Source organism: Drosophila navojoa, chromosome 3, assembly GCF_054131105.1.
Source record: "Drosophila navojoa isolate 15081-1374.11 chromosome 3, UAZ_NAV_1.0, whole genome shotgun sequence".
Taxonomy (NCBI): domain Eukaryota; kingdom Metazoa; phylum Arthropoda; class Insecta; order Diptera; family Drosophilidae; genus Drosophila; species Drosophila navojoa.
This window is the reverse complement of record NC_142891.1, coordinates 16,796,374-16,823,647: the sequence shown is the minus strand read 5'-3', so window position 1 is coordinate 16,823,647 and position 27,274 is coordinate 16,796,374. Positions and strand designations below refer to the sequence as shown.

At 38.2% G+C, this 27,274-nt stretch overlaps 1 protein-coding gene across 2 annotated transcripts; it reads left to right on the top strand.

Moving 5' to 3' along the window:
• Positions 1-2,493: 2,493 nt before the first annotated feature.
• On the top strand, positions 2,494-23,077 carry dcma (syntaxin-like domain-containing protein decima). 2 transcript variants are annotated; one of them, XM_089257512.1, is made up of 6 exons: positions 2,494-2,869; positions 11,389-11,555; positions 19,080-19,216; positions 21,229-21,405; positions 21,686-21,820; positions 21,913-23,077. In XM_089257512.1, the coding sequence occupies exons 1-5, from the start codon at positions 2,783-2,785 to the stop codon at positions 21,796-21,798; spliced, it is 681 nt and encodes a 226-aa protein (XP_089113638.1). In that variant the 5' UTR covers positions 2,494-2,782; the 3' UTR covers positions 21,799-21,820; positions 21,913-23,077. The 2 variants fall into 2 exon arrangements, with proteins under 2 accessions (XP_089113638.1, XP_030241046.1); XM_030385186.2 differs by lacking the exon at positions 21,913-23,077 and having other exon boundaries at positions 21,686-21,879.
• The last annotated feature ends 4,197 nt before the right edge of the window (positions 23,078-27,274 follow it).

The following is a 27,274-nucleotide window of genomic DNA, read 5'->3' as shown; positions in this document are numbered from 1 at the left end:
GCGACGGGCAATGGAATAGAGAGAGGAAGGGGGATGAGATGCTTTAATGGCCATCGCAGCACTTTACGGGCGCCGCTTAATCCTTTCGCGGCATATTTTCCAACGCGACGGGACTTAATGAGGCACATTTTCATTTCCATTTCCACTCTCGTTTCCATGCCGAGCACGCAACGCAACGCAGCGCAGAGACAATAAACGTGAATGCTACTGTCTGGAAATGAGATTCTAAGCCAACTTTCTTATCAGCCGTAGTTTGTCAGCTAATCAGCTCGTGGCTAATATCTTCAGGGAGCGTCAACTAAAACATCGCCAGTTGCTAGAAAGTTTTGATTAAAAGGCTCATTTGAATACTAAATTCGGCTTTAAGTACATCAAATATAATTTTATAAAAATGTATTACAAAAGCGAAATGCAAAGCTGGAGATAGCCAAGTTAAGACCGTCTGCCGCAAATGCGAAAGCTTTTAGCGTAATTTACAGCATTTTATCAAAAATCCTCTTAAACTCCCTCAGCAGATTTAAGCCTTAAACGGAACTCGATGTTGGCAGCTTTGTTAAATTAGTTATTGTAGCTGTGATTTAATACCGAATATTAAAAGGAATATTAAATGAAAACTAATTTAAAAATTAACCCCCGGCAATTTAATAAAATCACTTTAGTCTTGAATTATCATTAGCCTAATTAATTTAGTTAATTAAAAGCCAAATTTATCCCGAGTTCTGTGAAGTGATTCTTGTTCCCATTGCTGTAGCCATCAAAGTTGCAAAACAGCATCCACTGCAAATGTTTACTATTATTTCAATCTCACTATCTGAAACTCGAGGAATGCAAACAATTTTCCTGAGGCATTTCCATGAATTATTTGTTCACTTTTGCCATTTCCGCGCACCTTATTGCACTCACCTTTCCAACCGCCGCTTCGGCTGGGGCTGCTTCAACTGCCTCAGCTGCTGATGCTGCTGCATTCGTGTGCAACTGACTGTTATTTCTTTCTACTACTACTACAACTTGAAGCGTATGCTGGAGGGCGAAGGGTATTTTTAAAGTGGCACAAAATGTGAAACGCCCTGAAAGAAGTCATCTTGAATATTTAATAATTGTAGAGATATACTGGGGTTGGATTTGATTAAATAATAAGTAAAAAAAAAGAAAATAAATAAATAAATATACATTTAATTTTCTATGAGTCAAAATGTTTCGTCACATGAATTTACTTTAATTTCATCATGTCTCTAATCTTAAAACAAATTATGTTATATTATTTTGGTTTATTCAATTATTTTTTTTTTTTATAAAATTAAATTTGATTTACAATTATTTTCAAGATAAAAAATGCTTTAATTAATATTTATAAAATTTAATAAAAAATATATAAATATTGTCCTTCTTATGTCTTATTGTTATTGTATAACTTTTTCGATTTACACAAAAATTCAAATAATCAAGAATTATCAAGAACGATTTTTATTTTTCAATGGTATAGCATTTTTCGATCTATTTTATTTTTTTGATTTAGCGGGGTACAAAATATCGATACTCGACTGAAATATGAAACATTATTTTTACTTCTTATTATCACTTTTATTTTATTGACTTTAAATTATTTGTATTAAAATTGATAGAACACATTTGCGTCATTCATGTTGTCACAGTGCATTTTATAATCCATTCGGTTACATATGTGATATGTTTAATTTTGTTTTTCTTTCGACAATGAGCCATACATATAATATAAATCAAAACGAATTTATGATAGCTGCATACATTCCTCTAACAATAATTAAAACTGAAGGATCTAGATATTTCCAAAGAGTATGCAATCTTTGCTAGCCTTCAGTTAAGTACGCTCTATTGTCTTGTTAATGTAATTTTATTGTGCTATATGCTAGCCAGCAGTCTGTGGGAACTGGGCTAGCGGAAAGTCGGACAGATGCCAGTTGGCTGCTGTTCACTCCACACAGATATGCAGACAACGGCGCAGCGCCGTACCTTTCAGGGGGCCCGGACTTTAATTTCATTTAACCCCTGACTGAGTGTCGGCGCTTGGCGCTGTCTGCTGGTTTATTTATGCCTGGCCAACAAGGCCACAAGTCCGCAGTGCAACGCATAGGTCTGTAGTTAAGCCGGATACCGGTTCGCCGCGTTGCAGGGATGTTAACGCTGCCAACTGGCGGTTTTGCCACTCAAAGGCAAATGAAGTGCTCACGCCCCTTAAGTCCGTCCCAGCAAATGCCAAAAGCGGTTCGCAACTGTCGCATCCGGTATGCGCAAACTGACGGCCCGAAAATTCCCTCGCCAATGCCCTCAATTTGGCAACTAAAAATCTGATGGCAAAAAGAATCCAACTGCATGCAATGTGACGTGACGGATATCGGTGTGAAAGTCCCTGTGGCAATGCGTTCCGCTGTCGCGTGTTTGAAGCTCTCAATTTGATTCCAATCTGACTCTCACTCTCTCTCTCTCTCTCTCTCTCCCTCTGTCTCTTCCATACAGTTGGCTGAAAATTCGCGTTATGTGATTTGAATTATGCGACGCTAAGTGCAACAAGCTGCAATTTGCGTGTTCGCTCGTCTGTCACGCGCTTCTCCTTCCCCCGCCCCGCGGCAACACCTGCGCCACAGCAGCAGCAGGTCTCGATGCCGTAGCTGCAACTAGAGCTGAAGCCGTAACCACATCCGTTTCCGGTCGCCGGCGTCGCACTTGATGGATTGTTCAATTTCAAATCAAATCACACTATCCACCACCCATTGAGACTTATGTGTGGCCCATTGAGTGCAGCAACATGTTGACAACGCACCACCTGCATCACTTGCATCACCATCGCGGCAGCACGGCGGTTGAGTTGGATAAGATAACTAATTTGAATACGGTAAGTAATTGTAGGTGGGATTTGTTGGCCATGTAGTTATGATAACTATGATATCTATTTGTTTTAAATGTATTTCAATTTAAATTAATAACAGTTAAGAGAAAATTTGGATGAAAATGAGAAATTGAGTACAATGTATTTTGTTGCAGATACAATAGAACTTTTACTTATAAAAACACCTTTATCAATAATTAATTCGATATAGTTTTAGCTTTTATCTTATATAGCTTATCCGACCTTCAGTACTAGAGAGTAAAAACCTTAACTATACCTAACATTACCTTATTTTAGATACCCTCTCACAATCCCTTCAAAGCTCAGCCAAAACGCTATCAACTTTGTCTCTAAATATATATAAAATCTTTTTACAATGAGTTCAGGCTATATCTCCTATTTAAGCAATTCCAATTGAAATAACTTTTCGTTACTAGAATTTACCGACTCGTTACTAGAATTTTAACTCCTAGTTCAGCAGAACTCAATACCGCAAATAAATTCTTCAGCAGCTATCCAGCTGCAGCATCAGCTGAAAAGCTTAAGCCAATGAAAGTCGAAACCTTTTCAAATTAAAATCTATTGGTAAATCGTCTGCAAGCAGCTTTACTCTCGTTGGCCTGACAACTCAAGTTGCTGGCGCCTCAGCCTATGCAACATTAATTTTAAGATCCGTTAAAAAGGCAGCGGAAATGCCGTTTCACTCACTAAAACTGAAAGCTGATTGCAGTGGCCTTCAATTAAACTTGGCAGTTGCCATAAAGTCAAAGAAGAGGCAACTCGAACTGTTGCAAATAATTCGCAATTTTCAGAATTGTAGCAGCAGGAGCAGCAGCAGCTGTGAGCATCCGCTTGGGGCATAATGAAAACAACATGAAAGAGAGCAACAACAAAAAAGGAGAGGAAAATCAGGAACACGACGAAAATTAAAAGGCATTCCATATGTGACAGCAGTTGGTGGATAAACAATATTATGCCGAGGATTGCATTAATTTGCATTAAAAATAAAACGAAGAAAGCTCACGAAATTAAATCGTATTTCATATATGAATACGCATTGCTCTCCAGTATCCAGTCCAGTGTCAAGTGCGCCAATTTAATATACAACGCGTTTTTCATCTCTGCCATTTTTCGGACGAATGAAAAATGCTGCTCGAAAATTCAGAGCGGTCCAGCGCAAAGGAAAATGTGAAACACGTTTATTGCCATTCATTATATTCTCGCGAGCTGTTGCGCAAAGTAATGAAGCACTCGGTGCGCTATCCTTTTTAGTGGCCACGCCCACACGCCTTTACGCCCATACGCCCGCCGGACATGTTTTTGCTTTTGAAAAATAACAACAGCGCGCCAACTGGCGAAATAACTGTGATGAGAGAGAGGGAGAGCCCTGGCTCAAGAAAAATTGCTCGCTGCAGAGTGAAAATAATAATTTTCTTCTTTTTTTCGGATGGCGATTGCAATTTTACTAGAGGCAGTCTTAGCAAGTGTGCTATGTGTGCGTGTGTGTGTGTGTGTACGTGCACAAACTACAAGCAATTTTCATTAAGTAAGTGCAAGTGCTGCCTCAAATAAGAGCAATAATAACAAATATTAAGACCACCAATACGTCTTCATTACGTTACTTCAAAAATAATGAATGGCATGTTTGTGTAAACACATTTAGCGGTCACTGTTTATATATATTAAGAGAAAGAGACAGATAGACAGAGAGACAGAGAGAAGGTTGAAAGTTGCGCTCAAGTGGAGCATTTGTCTGACAGCTCGTGTGCGGAAATGTGTTGAAGGTCAAATGAATTTGGATGACTTGGGCGAATCGCCTGATGGATATAAAACCGCACAGCAAAAAGTAGGGAAAAAATTTGCAGAAGTACTAAAGAGTATAGAGACCATATATAAATACCCTACAAGACGTGAATTAGACTTAACGCTAATATAATCCGATTGGCCTTTAAGAAACTCTTCGCAGTCTAATCTCATTTATCTAACAACTCTCATCCGTCTACTTTGCTCTCATTTTCTGTATATATGTAATTTTTTATTCCTCAATACTTTTACTTGACTCTCATCATATTTATATTCATGTGCCATGCTCGAAATTTATAATTTCGTATATGATATTATACTTATGCTCTTCAGACACGTACTTCGTAGGGCTTATACCCTTTCATATGTGTAAGAGTCTGGTAAGCTTAAAGCAAACATGGGATCGTGTTCAGGCTACATGCCTAAGCGAACAAATAGTTACAAATGACACACGCATGCACACACACACTCACACACATACACACACACACAGTCGTACATATCTAGCTCTTTAGATGGTATACATGGCGTTCTTGAACTTTATCGTATCGCTTTCGGTGCGTCTAGTAGGTAAATGCGTCGTACGCACCGCCCTCATTGATTGTTGATTGTCAGTCAGCTTGATTGATAATGTAAACTGAGCAGGCCAATGCGCTGCTGCTGCCAAATGGACGTGGCTCGTGCTGCCTTACCCCATTGTCGTTATCGCCAGCCATTGAGTGGGATAGCTAAGCTCGTTCAGCGGCGCCATGACATGGCACCCAACACTAAAAGGGCAGTCAGCCAGCCGGCCAGACAGTCAGCCATCCAGCTAGACGTCTAAGCAAGCATCTTATCGATTTAAGGCTCTCGCCTCTGCGCTATCGTTGGCCAAAAGTGCGAAATGGACGCTGTAATCGTGGCTAAGATAAGACTAAACGCGTCTGTGAAACAAAAAGGGTTTGACTGATGGATGAGTTTTTTTTTTTTTTTCTTTTTTTGGGCAAGCAGTAAAACGCGCATTAGGACTTTAGTTTATCATGCCATCTTAGCTAGAGTATTTGAAAAATTACATTTTAATAATGAAAAAAAAAATACTTCGAGGAGTCCATAAAAAAATTAACATGTTCAATAATATTTTTTAAATAAATTTAGAAAATATTACTGACATATTAAAATGCTTTAATAAAGCCTTCGTGTATTTTAAGTTTCAGCTTTTGCATGTCTAAGCTTAAGTCTTATTTAAAACAAACAAATGCATTATTATGTTTATAATAGTAAATCTTAACTTTTCCATATCCTCCACTTCTCATGTAGAGCTAAACTTTACGAGGTTCATACTATATCCAAAAATCGTCTATGTACTTGACTTGTAAAGCTCCCTCAATGAATTTACCAGCAAATGCTTATACCTATCACATTTAATATATATGCAGTTATTCAAGTGTTTTCTCCCACATTCAACAATGTTTTAAGTGCATAAACAACACTAATTTAGAGCACCCACTTAGTATTACATGTAGTTTCCTAAGCCTTGGTAATTTCAGTTGCTCTATAGTTAGAGCTTAAGCTTCAGCCATTGCAATTCCCTCAGCAATTGCCGACATTGGGTCTAGCAATCGTGTACACATTTATATTTTACGTCTGAACACAATTCAGAGCATGATTTTAATGGGCCACAGCAGTACGGCCTGTTTATGATATATACATAATTGCCAATTGGCCCATACCAAATGGCCTTCGTTGGCATTATGTGGCTGGCTGTACACGACCTACGGGGAAAACACATGAAACGCAACTGTTCGACATTTGGTCTCCTCCAGTCTATTGTTATTGCTCGCCTAGTTGTTCAATGGATGCACACACACACACTCACACACACACACACTCGCACATTCACTTGTCCATTTGCTATTGCCAGCCTGTGTCCAATTGCACTTGGTATTGTTGCACTTTCTGTTGCCATTGTTGTTGTTGCATTAAGAACCATTCGAGTCCATGCGAAGGCCAACTGCCAGTTGGCTGAATTCAGTCAGTTAGCTCGCTGACTAGTTGTTCGCTTCCGGCCTTGCTGGCAGTTCGATTGTAATTATGCCATTGTTGAGCTTGTTGGCTAATGTGCTGCTGCCACAGCACTAGCTAAGCCTTGCCGCTGCGCGATTGAGTGCGCCAGGCCAAGCATATCAACAGATGTGAAAAGCGCATTAGCGAAAAACTTTTATCAGCTGCTTGCCACTCACGTCGCCAGCACGGCTCTGCCAACCCTTAATGTTGCACATTATTTATGTACCAGCCATGTGCAGCAACGTTGGCCCAGAGCCCTCGCATATTGCAGTCGGACATTGCCACGTGTTGCTGATGCTGCAGCAAGTGGAAGCGGCAACTGAAGCACAGTATTGGTTGCATGCCTCAAAGCCTTTTCTACTCGATAACAGCATGCTGCTAAATTGATTGAAATGATTTGGTAATACATATTTTAGAAGGAGATTTTCTCATTTTTTTTTTTCTTTTTAATTTAATTCAAGAATATTTATTCAGCTGCAGAAAAATTTAGGAAAATATTTTATACATCTATAACTGATAGATAATGGTATATTTTTTCATTGAATCATTTCATTATAAAACCTATCTTCCATAGTACTTCCATCAAATATAAAGATTTCTTACAAATTCCGTTTCGACATATTCAAGTTTCCCATTTGAATATTTACATATTAATTGAAAATTTCTCAAGAGTTTCTTTTGTGTTTCGCACACAAAAAAGGCGATTTGCAGCTGAAAGAGTAATTGGGAATGTGCCCCAGCAGACGTGCTGACAGTTCTCAGCACAATTGTGTGTGTAGGCAGCGCGGTTCGTTGTGTTTTATAGTGTGCATTGGCCCTGAGGGGCTAAAATAGGCGTGCAAAAAGCATTGTGAATGCATCTAAACCACTTACCATGTGCCACAGCCACAAGCAGCAGCAGCAGCAGCAGCAACAGCAGCAGCAACAGCCGCCCGCAATTCTCCAATCCAAATGTTCGTACACATCCTTATCTACTTCATTACGAATGCAATGCAGTCCTTTGTCTCTTGTTGCGTCGCGCTCTGCTTTGTAGAGCAATTTTAATTTCCGCTTTCACTTTGCCTAGATTCACTTTTTGTTTGCTGCTCCGTCCCGCCATCTCGTTCAGACTATCTGCTCAGTCTGGCTCAGTTTCTGTCCTTGCCTCTCACTCTCCCGCTCGCTCTTTCACATCTGTGCCTGTCCTTGTCTGGCCATGTATTTGCTGATTTACACTTTAGTACGAGTGAGTTTTCTTTTGGCCACACACAAGCACGCATGCAGCTTTTCTTCCATTTTCCCTTTTCACATTGAATGTGTGCAAAAAAAAAAAGGGACAAGCGCCAGCAGCTGTTTTTCAATTTTCCGCTTCAACTGTTGAAGCAAATGTTGAGCAACTTATGTAGTTTTTTCATTTTTGCAGCAGTCTTGTTGTTGTCCTTGTAGAATAATAAAACAATGGCGCATGAATATGCAAGCCGCAGCTTCTACAACACGTAAATCTCTTTTAGCTGCTGTTTTCCATTAAAGCAAAAATGCGTTGAGTACCAAAACTATTTGCGGTAACTGTGTGTACATGGAATTGGACACCGCTTGGAGAATTCAATTTGAGCTTCTAGTTTCCTCCATTTTTTTCTGGTTTCTTGTTTGTGTTTGTGTTTTTGTTTCTGTTTTTTGGCCAGGTTTATGTGCAACTCGCTTGGCGCTGAATAACAGCTGCCTGAATAGCTGCCAGTCAGGTAATTTGCGAAATGCGTTTTCTCTTTTTATTTACTTTTTTTCTGCTGTCTGCTCTATTTGGGGTCCGGCTTGTCTTTCGGCTTAGCGCTGTTCTTTTAGTGGCTGTGCAGTGCCTTATTATGCGAGCCACAGTCGTTTACATTGGGGATTTGCATGTGTGTGCTGCAAGCGCCTGTTTGCGTGTGTGTGTGTGTGTGTATAAATGTGGCTTGCGTCCTTATCTCAGCTGAGATTTAAGCTACATATAAAATTTATGCGTCTGTGGCTGCCATACACATACGTATTTACTTGTGTGCGTGTGTGTGTGTGGGAGTTTTTTCCTGGGTTTCTTTTTTTGGGTTAGTCTATGCTTTGTTTTTATACCCTGTAGTCGTAAAACTTCGACCAAAGGGTATCAAAAAAGTTGTCTTAAAGCGAAGCCTCGAAGGCTACGTAAACTCTGAGGCAGGCAAACAATTCTATTTAATGTTGCAAGAAAACTTATTCCCATTTTGTTGCAAAATTCGTGTTGATATATTTGCAGTAAAATATTTACTCAATATGAATGTTAAATGTTATTGTTTTAAAGCCTATTTAAATAAGTCGCATCATGTCGAGCTGCTTCAGCTAAACAAACAGAAAGGCTGCAGTCAGCCAGTCGCTCGAAGTTTTCTTTAACAGCCAAAAATGGTCTTTCGCTTGCGGCTATTTTTAAATAAGATTGGCAGACTTAAGCAAAAATAACTGTAAGGCAGCAGAAGAGACGGAAGAAGTCCTAGCCCAAGGCAGCATTCACTTGGAAATTTAATATGCCCACATGACCGAAATTGCAGTGAATTGAATTGAATTTAGGCAATTTATGCATTTAAATTCGCCAAGAAAACTCTATCAGATAGCTAATTGATAATGCGACTTGAAAGGGTATTTCCCAGTTAAAATAAGCCTGCACATGTTTGCACGGCTTATGAATGGCTGGCTTTATATATACGTTCGTTAAGGCAGCTTTTGGCAATTAGAGCCTTGGCTCTGCCAAATGTCAACAGTCAAGGGAAACGCCCAATATGCGAACCAATAAAATATTGCTCAGGCAACGGCAGCAGAAGTCAGCAGCAGCAGCAGTTGATGACTCGAGCAAAAATGTTGCCATTGATTGAATACAAAGCAATGGCAATGCCACGCCCACAACGCCCACAGAACCACAATGTTGCCAGCGTGCCTAGTTGGCGAAAGTTTTACGCCTAGAATTTTTCATTCAACTTGGTACTTTTAATAAGCAATTTGCTTAAGTGCTGCGCCCGCTGCCTCCTCCAACCCCTCCTCATCCTCCTGCTACGCCTACAGCCTTGCCTTTGCCTTCATCCCATTGTCAATATGACTAATCATGCATATATTTTACAGCGAGATGTATGCCAGCTCCCGCCACCCTCTGCATCTCCCTCTCTTTCTCTATCTGTCTCTCTCTCTCTCTGTCGCTATATCTCTCTTACAACCGCACAGCTGGCAGCTCAAATTGAGTCAAGCCACAAAATTCACTTTGCATTTGCCAGCGGCGTCAGCCGTTGGAGGATTATTAAAATTACGCATACGCCGCGTTTTAAATGAAGTGCCTGCTGCTGCCTCTGCTGCTGCGCCGTTTGGGCATCGTACAACCTCAGCTGCTGCTGCTGCTGCTGCTGCTACGTAGCCAAGTCAGTCATAAATATTTTGAGCTCATTTGCTAGTGGGCGTGTCGCATATGCTGCTGCTTAGCCCACGCCGAATTGTACGAAATATATTTGTGGAAATTAGTCTCTTGTTTGGCTAAAAATACTCATAAGCTGTAAAACAAATTGCCAGAGGCGCACACAAAGGCAAACAATAAATAAACTGAGATCAAATGAGGAAACATATTTATGGCCAGCCAAAGCGATATCGTTATTTGGCTTAATATTTATCGTATCAAGATAATTTTAAAATAAAATCTAAATTTACATATATTATATGATTTATGTATTATTTTTTAGTCATAATACTTATCATTAAAATTATATGTGGTAATAAATAATTACAAGCAATAAGAAAGGAACTTGATGCCATTTATAAAAGCCCTGAGCTCGCTCTAATTGCTGGCCGTTTAGCGTTTCTATAATATAGGCTTAAAACGAACCACTTTGGAAGCGCGATGGTCAGCATTCGAATAGCAATCGCTATTATTATGCCTTTGGCATCTATCTAACACAATCTACTCAAACTCTCACTTACCAATCTATATATTCCTATATATACAAACACTCACACTTAAATAAGATAGATACACATACTTACATTACCTACTCTGCATAAATAAATAATTATTATTTTTATTTCACTTTTATTGCGCTCGAAGGGCTTATGTTAACATAATTCAAGATATCTGTATACTCGCGTGCCTGTCATAAGTTTGATCGTAAAGGGGTCTACGGACAGTTGGGGATATAAACAAAAGAAACGGAAAGACGAGTCAATCTATGCGAGGAGCCGCATCCTTTTTCGTTTTAACGACTTTGCATTGTTAGGCATTTTAATTTTTATGAGTACGATTTGGCCAAAGGCAAGAAAATTAGGCTCGATTGCTCGATTTATTTGCCGACACTGCCGCCCCGGCCGAAAGCTGGCAAATGAGCCGTAAAAAGGCCAAAACAAAGACCAACAGCAAAAGCGCCAGCAACAACAACAACAACTACGGCAACAAGAGCATCTCGTTTCCGGCAAATAGCCCAAAAATATTGTTGCGCCTGCGGTTTTGTATGTTGAGGGTCCTGCTCCTGCTGCTCCTGCTCCAGCTCCTGCTGCTCTGGCTGATGCTGCTGCTGCTGCTTCTGCTGTGCATAAATTAAACTGTATAATGTGAAATTTGAACGGGCCAATCGAGAGAGCTCGGCATAAATTAAGCATGAATTTTGTATTAAAGCTTTGCATCCACGTTGCCGGCATAAATTAACTCATTTGCCTTGCACTTGCAGCTCATCGTGGAGATCAACAGCCATGTGGCGCTCTTTCGCGACATGCTGATACATGTTGGCCAGACCAAGGACTGCCCGGAGCTGCGCGAAAAGATACGCAAACTGCGACGCACCTGTGTGGAGGCCTTCAAGCACACGGCCCAGATCCTCATGCCACAGGTCAAGAGGTAAGCAAACTGCCATAGACTTATCAACACCAGGCCCCCACATTCCAAATTTCTCTGACGGACCAGAGCAACACGCAGCGCATTAACATAAACATAAACATCAGCATGTGTGTGACATTTTACGGCTCACATTTCAATACCCTGTAGTGGGGAGAAGGGACTCATAGAGACCAATGCTTAGGCAAAGGCAATCGAAACTTTATTTTTCAAGTACATAATTCAGAAATTATTTACAACTGAAAGGACAATCATTAACAAATAAAAATAAAAATAAAAATACAATAAAATCTAAAATAAAATACTTCAAATTTTTTAAATTAAATATATACAATTATTTGTATAATTATATTTAGTATATACAAATATCTGCCAATCTAGTACAAAAAAATATCTATCATAAACATTTTACAGGGTATCTCCTGCGCTTTCCATTCACAGAATATTTGGTGGAAAAGCTTTTAAAGCCGTACATTTTATGAAAATGTATGCAAATTTAATTGCAGTCAAATTTACAAGAGGACAACCCACCCAAAAAAGGTATCCGTGTTAGCCAAAAAGGGCTAACATAAATAACAATTTGTCGCTGTTGCTGGAATCCCTCTTACCAGAGACAAAGAGACAGACATAGAGAGATAGAGAGAGAGAGAGAGAGGGACAGAGAGAGAGAGGAAGTCCGACACTGACGAACAGCCACTGCAGCCAGTGGAGTTCCTAAAATGAGTTAGTACTGTTTTGCCATTCGAGTTGGAGAATTCAATTTCGAGTGCTGCATAATTTAGCAGCATGTGTTTTACGGGGTTTGGGGGCGCTTAACTTTTTGGACAGTTGCCGTGGGCAACGGACGCAGAGTAAAAAGTTAATAACATTTTGTTTCACAACAAGCTGCCGGGCACAGCACAACACACGCACGCACACACACATACCCATACACATTCAATTTCTTTCATTAAAGCTGTTGATGTAAAAAAAAAAAACTTTGTGGGTGCGTGTGTGTAGTATTTTATTTATTTTTTTTTCTCTCTGCGAAATGAGCCAAGTCAAGTCAAGTCAAGAAAAGTCGGGAATATCTAAATGCAAAGCAATTGTTTACTCCCTATACTCCCTATACAAACGTTGACAGGGAGATTTTGTTGAGATGCTTGTAGCAATGCAAAGAAACGTTGCTTAATGCGAATATATTTAAATTATAAATTTAAATTTATTCCTTATTTTATGGTAGGCCACCTGAAGGAAATCGAACTATTCCTTGGTGTGTATTAAAGATTTTATGAACTGCTGCGAATAGATTTAGAGAGATTTGAAAGTCTTTTTAATAAATAAAAGCATTGTTGAGTACAAATTCAAGATTTGCCTTGTAAAGAATCATCAAAATAAAATAAAAATTACACAAATTACAATTAGAAAACTATTATTTTCTGTTTACTAAAATTCATTATTAATATTTTTTTTTCCTAAAATAGTTTTTGTTTATTATTTTGTTTGCTTAGCTTTTGCTTTCGATTATTGTGTGCATTTTAATAAGCAGCTTACATTTGATGCCAATTTTTATATCAACTACTTCTGCATCTGCTCGTAACTCAAAGAGCATTTAAATTTTTAGGTTAGCTAATCTGTATATATTCTCAGCTCGTGCTTGGGCAAGTTATTGATTTATGCTGTCGTTGAAGCATAAAATGTTACAAAATGAGTTCCCATGTGGCTGTCACACATGCGCCATTATCACACCCAGGCTCGCGTCTGGCTAGAGAAGAGGAAACATCTTTTTAACAAACAACTTTGGGAAAATTCATACACAATACATACAGTATTTTTCGTTTTTGTTTTCCTTTTTTTTTCCTTCTATCATTTCTCTCTTTGTAATTTCAGTCACAAACTCAATAGAACAGGCTGTCAGTCGGATGTGAGAGGGAGACAGAGCGAATGCGGGAGCTAGGTTTGGGGCTTATGCTATTTGGGTATAACTTTTTAAGAACACCCTACGACTGTGTGATTTATTATTGAGCAGACGCTTTAAGTGTCACTGCAGCACAGCAGAAATGTCAATCCACAAGAAAGGAAATGAGCATCAGCATTTGTGATTATTGTCAGTCGAGTATGTATGTAAGCAAGTATAAATGCTGCAGAGGTCATAAGCCCAGCTGCACAATGCTCTGTCTTGGGGCGAATAAATAAATATACTTTAATATATCGCTCAAGTTTGCTAAAAACGTGAGAGCTAACAAAAATAGTATACCAATACGAATCTCTACCTTCTGTGGAATCGAATGTAATTGCTTTATACAAACAGACATTGAGACGGGCAACATGACAAATAAGCAATATACTCTTCACCCTTTGGGAACAGCTTACAAAGTGCAAGGACTGACAAAATGAAATCAACTTTTGGCAGCTGAAATTGATGATTGGCTCTGGCTGTAAGCCAAAGGCGATGCGAGCAACAGCAGCAGCAGGAAACGGCAGCAGCAGCAGCAAATACAATGAGACTGACACAAGAGATTTCAATTAATTTTTTGGCTTTAAATTGGACACGACAAAATGAGGAGCTGGCCCCCAGCGGCGCACACGTCGTATAAGTGATGACGATGAATTAGCGCCAACAGCAGCAGCAGCAGCAGCGACAGCAACAGCAACAGCAACGGCAGATCAAAGCGCCAGGCCAGAAAGTTAAATTGAAAGTAAAAGTTCAATAAAGCAAAACGGAAAGGCAGGGAAGGGGAAGCAGAGAGCCAAGTTACGAGTGGGCGGCGAATGCTTTGGCAAAACTTTGAGCACAACTTGACAATGACACAGTCGGAACTTTCTGACAGTGTTGCGTTGTTGTTTTTATGTTTTGTAAACACATGCCCCCGCATGCGAGGCAGCCAAAGTCACAAAAGCAAACAGAAGGAGAGAAAAGGCAGCACACACGGAAAAAGCATAAATATGTTCGGCCTGAAGACACGACGAAGCCGATATACTCTAGCTGAAAGGAAGCTGAAAGTGTGTGGCAAAGACTTGTAGAAAACACAAATGTTTATATATAAGTTTATCCTAAATTTACTTAAATCTCTTTAATTCAGTCAGCAGATTTTCATAAGAAAAATTCCTATGTAATTCCCACATGTGCTCACCTGCACACACACACACACACACATGACATTGGGACTTCCATAGCACATTTTTTCTATTTATGCAAAACTTCAATTTCAATTATGCGGGGCAGCGAATGCCCATGAGCGAGTGGGCTGACAAAGTTAATAATACCATTCCCCCTGGTACACAAAGTGCAAAGCAAAAGGAGAAGAAGAGAAGAAGAAAGAAAAAGAAAAACAACACGTTTGCTTTTACCTCAAGTTATCTTGATGCAGCGTATCCATTCCACACAGTCCACATGCCAGGCAGCCTGCTCTGCCAACTTCTCGCACATTCCTCGCCATCTTCAGGCACCTGCCGGCCGGCCCCTTCCGCCCCATATGCCTGAGTAGACAGCACTTTAGCCAACTGCCTTAAGTGACTGATAGTTGCTTGCATGTTTGTTTGCTCGGCCGTACACAAACACATTTCTCGACGCTCAACGCTGCGTATGCGTGTTCCAGTTCCTCTTGCTCGCTGCTGTATTTGCTGTTGTTGCCTTTGTTGTTATTGTGTATTTGTGTATTCGTGTTTGCCCAACAGTTATGTGCAGCAACAACGGCAGCAGCGGCGCCTGTTTGCTGTTGCTGCTGCTAAATTACTGTCGCTGGCTGCCATTGTTTTAACTGCTATCGTTTGGGATATGTTTTGACAGCCAGTCACTCAACAGAATGCCAGCAGCAAGCAACAATCGTCATGTTGGCTTAAACGCATTTCCTCTGCAAATAATCACCCTCACATTGTCATAATATTGCCATGTCCTTGACGACGACTACACAACAAGAGAGATGCGTCCAGCGCTTCCACAGGGCAGGATGCCGGAGCCAGAGTCAACTGCACTGCAGCCTGCATTGATGGCGTGTGTCTGCCTTAGAGCACATGCTGCACAAACAGTTTATCGGAAGATCTTGTGCTCCGTCAAAACAACAGCTGAATACCCTGTAATTAACTGAATTATTCCAAAATTAAAACTAAAATTTAATTGAAGCAAAGATATTCTTTAAAATATTTATAATAATATTATTTAATATTAAATCAAAAGTAAATTCCCTTAAAAACTATAGACACTTTGCCCTTATTTATTTAGAGGATATCTCCTAGGCACTCATTCTCATCTCTTCACTCCTTCCTCCCTTTGCTTTTCACTTCTCGTATTATTTCCTCTTTCGAAACTCAATCCCGCTTAACTGCAGCCATGTGAGAATAATGGCAAATTTGTTCCGAGTGTCCGGCACTGAGTGGGGTCGTCACGTAGCCAGATACTCTACACTTTTACGATAGCCATAAACCATGAAGAGTTTTACAGCTGCCACCGCAGCTGCAGTTAATAATTTCGATTTGTTATCTCCTGTCTCCCACTTCCTATCTCCTATCTGCTATCTCCTAGCGAATTCGCACGTTAAACGCAGTTTACGTACATCGCCATAAGCTCAACTGAGCTCTCATCGAGCCCCACACTCCACGCATAATTGTGCAATTTTCGTTGGAATGCTCGTTTCTGCCATTTTCCATTTGCCGACCCAAAAAAAAAGAGGAGCACAAAAAAAAAAAGCGAAACTCATCTTGAGTTTAAGGCTAGCGCTATACAATAAAAAATATTTCACTGTTATTCGCAATAAATGAAAGTTACGTCCAAACTGTAATCAACAGCAGCTGCTGACACTGCCCGACTACAGCGACCATTTAGCTGCGGGATTTCTTTTACTTTATATATATTTTTTTTGGCATTTGCTTTAACCAATCTGTTTGGTTAATAAGTCTGCTTTAATGATTGCGATATGAGGCTGCCATATAAATTAGATGGCTGTTAACTTTTCCTATTGCCATCAACTTGTATTGATTGTAAGAATAAAATAGGTAGGGCATATAATTACATATATAATTACTTTTACAAAGCAGCCCACATCAAATTTATATTGCTCAAGAGCATTCAAACTTCGCTAGACCCAAGCAGAAATATTTATATCTACATTTTTTTCAAACCTATTCTTACGATCCTCTGGCTGTCGCTGAAAATGACCCGCATTAATGTGCTCAGCCATAAGCAGCAGACAGAGGCGAGCTCAAGGCCAGCTGCAAGGACAGCGCAACAGCTCACAGTTCAAAGAAAGTAACGGAAAACCATAAACAATATTGCCTTGTCCTTTAAGTGAAACAAGAGCAAGCAAGACGAAACACGCTAGACAAATGAAGGCCAGCATTTATTTTTTTTAACAACATTAAACAGTTGCGTCTATTAAGGCCATATGCTGCACAATTATGGAAAGTAGAAAACAACAACAACAAATGCCACATATATAAAAAAAAAAACTAGAAAAGTCTGCTGCTGATGGCCAAACATTATTTAGTTAAATTAGGGCGAGATTATAATCACTTCTAATTATAAAATATAAAGCAGTACTAGGCCAAAGCAAACCGCAGTTATCTTAATCAGCAATTCATTATTGTAGTAGGTAAATGCCTGGGAAATCGATATGGCCAGCCCTCACTGCGAGGCAAATTCACCTATACATAATTAACTCTGGATACAGTGGGACACGCAATTTATTAAATGCTCTGCTCACATAATTATCCCTCTTCAATGTGTCACACGGCCCAGACTCCTGCTGGCTTAAACAGGGAAAACATTTCTCTGATCTTAGTCGCACACATTCAGCAATCTGTTACCAGGAATCAAGTTTCACACGAGCAGCAGACCCAAAGACCCGGAATAGCTTTAACTAGCTCCAGCTGGATGCAGACACACACAACACACACACACAGAGACACGCACACATGCATAGAGTGAGAGATGAACAGGGACACCTCAACCTAAGGCAAGATTAATTTGCAATTTATTTGCTTTAATGGTAAAAATGGGCGTTGACATTGGCATAGAGCAGAGTGTAGAGCGCACAAGGACATCTGTGTGGGGGGCAGCACTATGACACTTTCCATATTCACCGTTACTGTGGGTGGCCTGACGCATTCAAGGATTAGGCACTGAGCAGGCGACTGAACTGCTTGTCCGACAAGTTGGTAATTTGGCTAAAATATATGTATATGTATGTATGTAAATATTTTTCATTTCCAACATCGTATTTATACCCTGCAGCTATAAATTGAATGGAGTAGGAAGTTTTGAATGGGCAGTTGCTTTAAGGCTATAAAGTTGTCTGGGGCTTATCATATCATTTTATGATAGATACGAATTTATAGTCAAATACTTTTCGGTATTAAGATAATCGAGAATAGTTTTCAGTCACCTCGCTCTCTCTGTCTCTCTCTCTTCACTCCTGGGTATCTCTCCAGGCATCATTCCAGGCATCTTCCCGTTTCTGGTGCTTTTGGCAATGCAAAAGCAATTTTACAAATTGAATTTATTTCCAGGCTGCAGCAAATATATTTATGGCAATTTGCATCGTATTTATGTGTCGACTGTCGCTTCATAATTGCTCGGCAAACGTCGCAGCTCGGAATTAATGCCATGGATGCCCAACTAAGCGCCAATTCACACAGCAGCTGTAAATTCTCAACATTTCTTGAATTATGAGCATTTCACGAGGCAATTCCAGAGCTCTGCCCCTGTAATTGGGTTTTTAAATGCCAACGAAACGATTTAGAATGATTATGTTAATGAAATTTAATTTTAATGTTGGGCATTAAAATAAAAAGAAAAGTGAAGTCTTGATCGCTTTATAGCCCATTGGATTTAGATAAAAAATGAGGTTTATCTTCAAGTGCTAATTGATCCACACTGTATTAGATAGAGCGAGTTTTGATTAGCGGACTTAAGAGAGAGGTCTTTGGGCTAAGCGAATGCTGTGAAAGTGTTAATCAGGCTCTGTAGATGGTCTCATTGGTGACTGTAATCTCGCAGCTTACCTCATTTACCAGGCCTACTCAACTATCTAACATCTATTTCTAGCTCAAATCACGCTGAGACGGCATTTGGCTATCGAAGTCTCTCTCAAATCTCAGGCTTGTTTGTCAGCCATCCCTCAGCATCAGGGCTTAAACTGTGGCTAGGTTCGCATTGTTGCTTTGGCCCGCATTGCTCGCATATTTATGTCATACTTTTGGGCACAATATCGACAAATATTTGGTCAGACGATACACTTAAATCAATTTTTAAACATTTGCATACCCGTACAAATTTCGTTCAACTATTATGCGTTAGGGCCCATTGAATTCGTTTGACCCGACTACTTGCCCCACACACCCTTGACCCGAATCACAAAAATGTCATAAAATTCATATAAATTTCATTTCTCAATTTCCGCATGCAATTTGGCGTGCCACAAAACACACACACATACACAGAGACACCCTTACGCTCTCTGCATAGCTATAAATGTGGAAACCCATATGGATTTACCTTTTACCTACATAGATATATATATGTATATATATTTTTACTTTTACTGTTTTCAGTGCTATGGCCGATGGCATACTCACCGACAATCCGCACCTGGTGCTGCTCTTCTACATGGCTCAGCTGTTCCTACGTGAGCTGGTGAAAAGCTATCGACTCATACAAGTTGTACCCATGGATATGTCTGGCTATTATGGTAAGCTTTTAAAGGCGTGCTCTATGAGTGTGCGTATGTGTGTGTGTCTGTGTGTGTGTGTGTGTGTGCACTGTTTATTTGTCATTGCAATTCAGGGCAAGAACTGCAAGTGCTTAGCCATTGTTTGCCATTTGGCAGTTGCATTCCGCTTGACTGTACGAGCTTTGATTGCCAACATTTGTTGGCCATGTTTGCAACTCGAACGTGAGAGTGGAAAAGTTTACTCTGCCCTTTACTCTGGCCTTGACTGATTGGTTCGTCGCATTCGCATTCGCATTCGAATTCGCATTCGGTTTCCGGGTTGCACTTCAATAATGTCAAAACGCAAATTGCTGACCATAAATTTTTTAATTACCAACCGCTCACCCTGAGCCTGCCCGAAACTGTCAACAAACAGAAAGGAAAAGCAAATATTTACAATGCAAAATTCCTGAGAGCGGGCTGCCTGAACTGGGGCCTGGTTTTGTGGCTTTGTGGGCTTTTAACTGCAGTGAATTTATGGCAGCTAGCGTATTCACATGTTGGCCAAAAAAACTGCATGCAGCCCAGTGCAATTTAAATGCTATAAAAAATGCAAAAGCAGGCTCTGTGGGTGTGTGTGTGTGTGTGGGTGACACAGGCGAGGCAAGGCTTGTAAAAGGGAATGAACGTAATATTTCATAAATTTATATTTATATATATATGCCCCCAGATTCAATATACATATAGCCGGGCTTAAAAATCTGCCATGTCAGCGAGTAGCTGCAGTTAACATAAATCAAAAATTGCAGTGGCTGCAATTTATGCAATGCTTTTTATCCCTGCGGACCTTGCGTGTGTGTCGTTAAACAATCGACATGTTTTTAGCTGTTGAATATTTTTAATTACCCACCAAACTGGCATTCGCATTGATGAAGATTGATACTGTTTGAAAATTTATAGCTGAAAGCTAAATGTCACGCGCTACAATTGGGGCTCAAATAAATAGTTTTAGCCAATTATAGCTGTATTTTTGCGAGCACAAAAGTATTTAATTAAATTTTAAATGCTTTGTGATAAATATTTTTGGAATCATTATAGATTTATTGATGCAAATTTATTCAAAATTATATTCATATATTATTTTAGATAATTGGAAAGTGAACGAACATGAAATTAAATGATTTTAATACTATCAAAAATATGCTAATAAAAATGATGGAAATGATAATAATAATAAAAATAATATGAATTAATTCATTAAATGATACATTTTACTTTGAGAAATGATTGACTTAATAGACATGCTAGCTTTTTATATAATATCTAAGTTGGCTACTCGAAAGAAGCATAGCTGTTTCAAATTAAAAAATACTTGATAAGCAACTAGCAACGGATTATTTCCAATTGCCGTTAATGCTTGACTCAAATTTCCATTCGTAAAATATAATACAAAATATATATTTTCCATATGTATATACTGACATATATTTATGGCACAATTATAAACTAACCGCATATCCATAACATTGCCATTCTCTATTGTTCTTCCGCTTTTATACTACAAAATATTATTATATATAAGCAGTACAAAACTTTGCCACACACAAATTGAATAAAAAGTTAGCTATTAAATTGTAGGTGAAAAGTTTTATTCAATATCAATCAGTTAGTCAGCTGCTAACTTCAAAGCGCGTCACAAAATGAAAAATGTTTGCCAAGCACTCAAAGTAAACAGAAAATAAAAACAAATCTAATGAAGCAAAAAAGAAAAAAAAAAACTTACACACACACGCACAAATACCACGAAAATCGTTTGCATAAAAACAGGGCAGTTAAATATTCGTAAAAAAAACAGAGATTTATTTGCTTTTCTGGTATGCAGTCAGTTCCACAGAAAAGCTAATAAATATAATTTCGAATATGAAAGCAAACTAAATGTTTTATTAGCAAAGTGCACTCAAAGCTAGAGGCAGCAACCGACGCACGTCATTCGGTAAAGATGTTTCATTATTCATATATATATTTGGTCTTGTTTTGCATCAATTTTGTAGAGAATCGTGCGGGTCCATCAAATCTGGGCAACGTTATTAGCCAAATACTGCTGTGCAAGCAATTCACGCCCGATTTCAATGAGGAGGAGCTCTGCAGCATCACAAAGGACTCACAGGACATCGCCATGCTGCTGTCCGAGATGCAGGAGTACATGCCGCAGCACGAGGCATTCTTGGGTGAGTTTTATGCGCAGTCGCCGTTGCACTGTGCACTTTCACATTTAGCCAAGGTCCAGGCCGGAGGCCAAACCGAATTTCCATTGACCACAAAACTGTAAACTGAAACTGAAAGTGAAAGTGAAAAGAAATGCAAAGTTGCCAATGGCCATTAGTATTTATGTATTCACATTTCGCACACACACACACACACAAATCATTAATCAAATGCTCTGAATACGTATATATTGTAGTATATATGTATATAAATTGGTATTACTTTTCATTCTCCCATGTATAGAACGCAATGCGGCGCTGGATACAAATGCTCCGTGGCCGGCAAAACGACGCCAGAATTATATATGCAAGAACATGAGCCTGCTATGCTGCGTGTCCCGCCCCAACTATCTCTGAGACGAGGCCGAAACTGTTTAATCTTAAATGTCACACACACACACACACACACACACACACACACACACACACACACACACACACACACACACACACACACACACACACACACACACACACACACACACACACACACACACACACACACTACTTATATCAATTACTAGAGTTTAAGTTAAGCCCATGAAAAGCTAAACACAGAAATGTTAGAGCCTAAGTGTAAACAACTCAATTAGCAGAAAGGTCAGAGGACTTTTCACACAAAACACAATTAATGCTACTTAAAATACATACATATACATATATATATATACAGTTAGGAGAGTTGTGTATAATAATCAAAGTTAGTTATGCTGCATATACAATACATATTTAATGTAATTGCTCTTCATTTTGGCATTCCGTTTGCCTCCGAGCAAAGGTATTAGAAGTGTTATACCACTACAATAAAATACAAAAAAAAAAAGTCAAAATGACACGAGCTGAAAGTGACTGAGCCTTCAGTTTTGTTCAAGCATTTATTCAAACAGTTCAATTCAACCCAGCAACAACTTTAAATGCGCTTCTTGAAAGCTCAGCTCGCTCTTTCAGCCAGTGTCATTGCAAGATTAAGATTTATCAAGCAGTTAAGACTTTTTTAGGCCTGTAAATTGTAGCAACTGTATAGAGTTATTTATTATATATATACAAGTAAAGAAATATGTAATTGTGAACACGACAAAACACACATTCAATATACCGTTGAGTTAACATTTAGATTAGACAAGCATTGACTAAGGGAAGCTAGGCAGGGCAATAGAGGAAAACTTAGACGTAGTCTCAAATGATACTAGAATGGTAATTAAATTAAAAGCCTGTCCCAGATAACGTCATGGGCATGTGCTTGAAGAAAAGCAATAAAATAGAACGTTGTTAACTTACACACACACACACACTCACTCACACATACACAGACACATACACAGTGAAAGCAAGAAAAAGTCCTTAGGTTTCTGTTAGTTTATTTCAAAGACAACAACAAAGTTGAACTGTGCGCCGTACCTAAAAACAAAGAAAGTGCAACATGTGACCAATAAAAATGTTAATTAACAGAGAAATTGTTCGTTAAATGTCAGTCCTATAAGCAGCATCTTAAATAGTATGACTATCAAGTTATTTACATATAAATATACATATAAATCGAATATATTCCACAACAAATGCACGTCTATTAAAACGCACTTAGCCACTATGAAATTCATAAGATTTAATTCATCGAATTTCCAAATAAATACATATATGAAAAAATATAAAAATAAATCTCTTTCAAATATTAATAACAATATATTCCAATTCAGTAATCCACAGCATACGAAATGTATATTGTTTAGCTATTTATTGTGATGAAAAAAAGAAATAAATATTAATGTCATTATTTATATATTTTTTGCTGTCGCTGCATATTGAATGCATTTATTGTTTTTCTGTATGTTTTGATTATTTGTTTGCCAAATATTTGTAATATGTGCACGATGCAATTCATTCGGCTCTCATATACCCTGTTTTCTATAGCTAAGCAAAAAGTGTAGCTTGAATTTTTAGTGAGTTTTTCAGAGAAGCTTCAATAATCTAATCTCTACACTTTTTTATTTTTTTTCTATTATTCTGCTTAAAACAATCGAAGCGCACGTTAAACGCTCTTTATTAATCTGCATGAATTTTTTTTTTTTTTTTCAAATTTTACAACTTTTCTATACATTGGCCTCTTTTATCTCTAGCTTAATCAATCTAATACAACTATATATTTTTCACGTACTAAATAGGGGCCTAATTTGGCTAAAAAACCTAGAGAACGTGCTTTTGATCATCTTAGCTTCATTACAAATTTTAAATTGTATATTAAGAACTGATTCGAAATTTTAGTAATTAAATGAATATTTTAATAACTTAATATTTTTAACAACCTAGTAAAGTTCCGAAATAGATTTATTAATAATAAAATCCCTTTTGCTTGGTCAGCAGTGACGGAATACTTCTTTTATACTTCATGCACATATGTATAATAAATAAAAAAAAATCTGCAAGTGAACTAAAATAATTATAAATGCCAATCAAATGAAATTCGCAACAATAAAGCATACATTTTTTCTAATTTTGCTCGTCAATTATTCAATAGCATGAACAAGTCTAGGGTATCTCGCTTGTAAACACGCAACACCAGCAACTTTTTTAATTGTTCCATTATTTTTTGCGCTTTATATTTAATGCATATTAATTAAACGTTCAGAGGTGAACAGGACAGCAGAGCACAGCACAGTTTATTTCAATTTGAGCACAAATTATTCAGCAATTGAAATCGATTTGCAGTGCAAACGAAATGAGATAATCGAATCTGTTGAGCACTGGGCAAATAAGTGTTCGGACCCAGTTTCAATAGCTGCTAATAAAAAATTTAAGCTTGAATTGAACAAGAGATACAATACGAAATTACAAAATAGACTCCACTTTGTTTTGTTAGTATATTGTATTAATTATTTATTTATTTAATAAACATTCTATTGTAGGCATAAATCAAACACCAAAATACAAATTTATATATGTATATTTATAGAGAAATTGATAGAAAGTTCATAATATCGGAAATTATAATTACTAGTCTACTCGTATTGTACTTGTATGTACCTAAATAAGTTATATATATATATATTTAGCACAGTGAAGATTGTTTTACTATATTGCAAAAGAAAATGAATTCATATAAAATAAATATATACTAAATGTGATTGTTATATGATATTCATATACAAATTCAGTAAATGTTTGTTCATGTTATTTGCAACTAAAAATCTGATCAACTGATAAAAAGAAACCAAAAAATATTAATAAAAAAAAAATATATATATATATATATAAATAGATGAAACACAAAACAAATACCAAAACATGGGGTACCAATCAAATATGAATAAAGATATTTTTAGAGAAACCAAAAACCCGATTTCAACTTTTATTTTTACCATTTTTACCACAAGCTCACACTCAGTTTAAGCCGCGAGTCGCGCCAAACTGCTGCCAACGTGTAGCATAAAATTTATTACACTTCATAAAAGTGAGCGATTAACGTTTATGGATGTGATTTCAACACGAACCCATGTACACACACACACACACACCAACACACACACACACAGCCATGCACACCTCCATCGACACATTGTATGTGAAAGGAATAGCTTAAAAGACCTCCTGCTACGTGCTCTGGCATTTACGCATTCGACAATAGATACATCTTAATCAATCTTAGCCTGCACCCTGTCGAGCTAAAGGCAAATATAGCAACCCAAGACTCAGCTTAATTTAAACGCTGCACAGGAGCCACGTCTCACGGTTTCAACTATTGACACTAGTTGAAAATGAATAAAGCTTATTTGATTGGCAAAGAGTTCTTTTATTGTCAATAGAACAGAATATGAGCAGAAATGTTAATGAAAAAGGGTTTTCGTATCAGAAAAAAATAATTCAAAATTGAGTTTAATATTAATCCGAAGACAAACTTTCAATCAACTTTCCAAACTAGTTGTCGACTGCTTTGATTAAGTAAACAAATCAAAAGCTTCGACTTTCCAAATGTTCAATTAAAATTCTTAAAAGAATCGTAGTCCTAATTTTCAAAGTAGTTAAAAATCAGTAAAAAGAAATATATATAAAAAGTTTAAGTTGATTTGAATTGATTGATTTGATTTGATTGATCAAATATTTAAAGAAGGTGAATAAAAAAAAAAATTGTTTATAATTCTTCTTAACACTTAAAGTAGTCTAGACCTTAAGGTGGCAAATCCAAACTCTTCACTAAAACCTTTATTACGCTTTCATGAGTTTTTTATATATATTTTAACATGAAACATATTAGAGACATGTTTCACTTTAAAATCAAGCCTAAACTCAATGATTTATTTATCAACTCTCAAGAACTCACATCAATCTCTGATTAAAATCTGACTTTCAGCCAGTGCCATCGCCTTTCACGCCACATTCCTGGTTCATTTGCATGGTAACGTGGACATGGTCTTGGAAACTGTATGTAAATTAGTTGTGAAACTTCTGCCCCAGCAGAAGCAACAGCACCACCACAAAACGCTGCACCACAGTGACGGGCCACGCACTCGAAGCGCTGTCGATTGCCTTTTGATGTGGCGGATGTGGTGGCGGACAGTGCGATGGGTGGCTGGCAGGCCACATTGAGTACGTGCCGCTTAAGCCAAATACTTCAGTTACCGCAGATTTCAACACCTTTGCGAACGCCAGGGCTGATCTGGAGTCAGGCGAGAGGTGTTAATAGATTTACGTGGCTGCGATGGTGTGGCTGGGACTGTGGCTCCGGCTGTGGCTGTGGCAGTGGCTGTGGCTGCTTTAGCATTGAGCCAATGTACTTGTTTATTTAAACATGCCTCAGGAACCAAACGACAATGCCACACGCAACTCGCCCGGCCGCGCCAGGGGCTCATTACGCTCAAATAAAAACGGCAAATAAAAACTGAAACAAAAAGCAAAACAAAGCCAGCAGCAAGCGCCAGGCGCAAAAAGTTTCCAAAAGCAAAAACTGCAAAGTGGACATTATTTTATTTTTGTACTTTACTTATATTTGTATTTTCATTTGTATTCGCGTTGGCAATGCAGCAAGTCCAAGGACGAGAACAGATTGCCAGGGCAATGTCGGCTGAGACAATGCGACAGGACAACTGTCTGGCTGCTTGGCTCCATTTCGGGTCTCCTCTCTCACTCCCTCTCTCTCTTTCTCTCTCTCTCCCTATCTGCATTTGTGTGCGTACGAAACCAAAATAAATGCCAACAAGAATAATTCCCGGCTAATCCGATTTAGTGCGCTGCCTGCTTTCAGAGCAAACAAATACAACAAAGAGAGTGCCCACTTGATTATATGCCCGCACAGGCATTGTCTGCCCATTGGCCAGAGCATTTAAGTGCCCAGTTTGCCAGCTGGCCAGCAAGCCAGTTTGCTGCCTGATAAGCCAATTCACGGTGGTAAACATAATGTAGTCTGTGCATTTATCTAAGCTCACCAGCTGAACAATTCCCTTTTTTTGCATAGAGAATTTCATAATCGGAGCTGCAAATGTGCTTGAAAAGGTCTGCAGCGAGTTAAACTGAGGAATTTAGAGAACTTTCTGCATTGGCTCTGCATATCTGGTATTTGATTTGTGAGTACCTAGCTGAAAGATTGAGAAATGTATATTCTGTAAGTAAAAATATTATTTCATTAATTAATTTAATTTATTTAATTTAATTTAATTTAATTTAATTTAAAGTACTTTCATTATATGTATATACTTTGGTATACTAGCATATTGCTGTTAAATTATTATTTATATAATTATATTAATAATATAATAACATTAATTAATACAAATTTTTTTTTATTATATTATATTCATAAAATTTACTTATATTTAACAACTATTTTTGTTAAATTTCTTTTATT

Bases quoted from the DNA above. Each gene is read 5' to 3' on its own strand.
- dcma (XM_089257512.1), top strand. From the start codon at position 2,783: ATGTTGACAACGCACCACCTGCATCACTTGCATCACCATCGCGGCAGC. The intron at 2,870-11,388 runs GTAAGTAATTGT...TTGCACTTGCAG, and splicing joins AGATAACTAATTTGAATACG to CTCATCGTGGAGATCAACAG. The intron at 11,556-19,079 runs GTAAGCAAACTG...TACTGTTTTCAG, and splicing joins CTCATGCCACAGGTCAAGAG to TGCTATGGCCGATGGCATAC.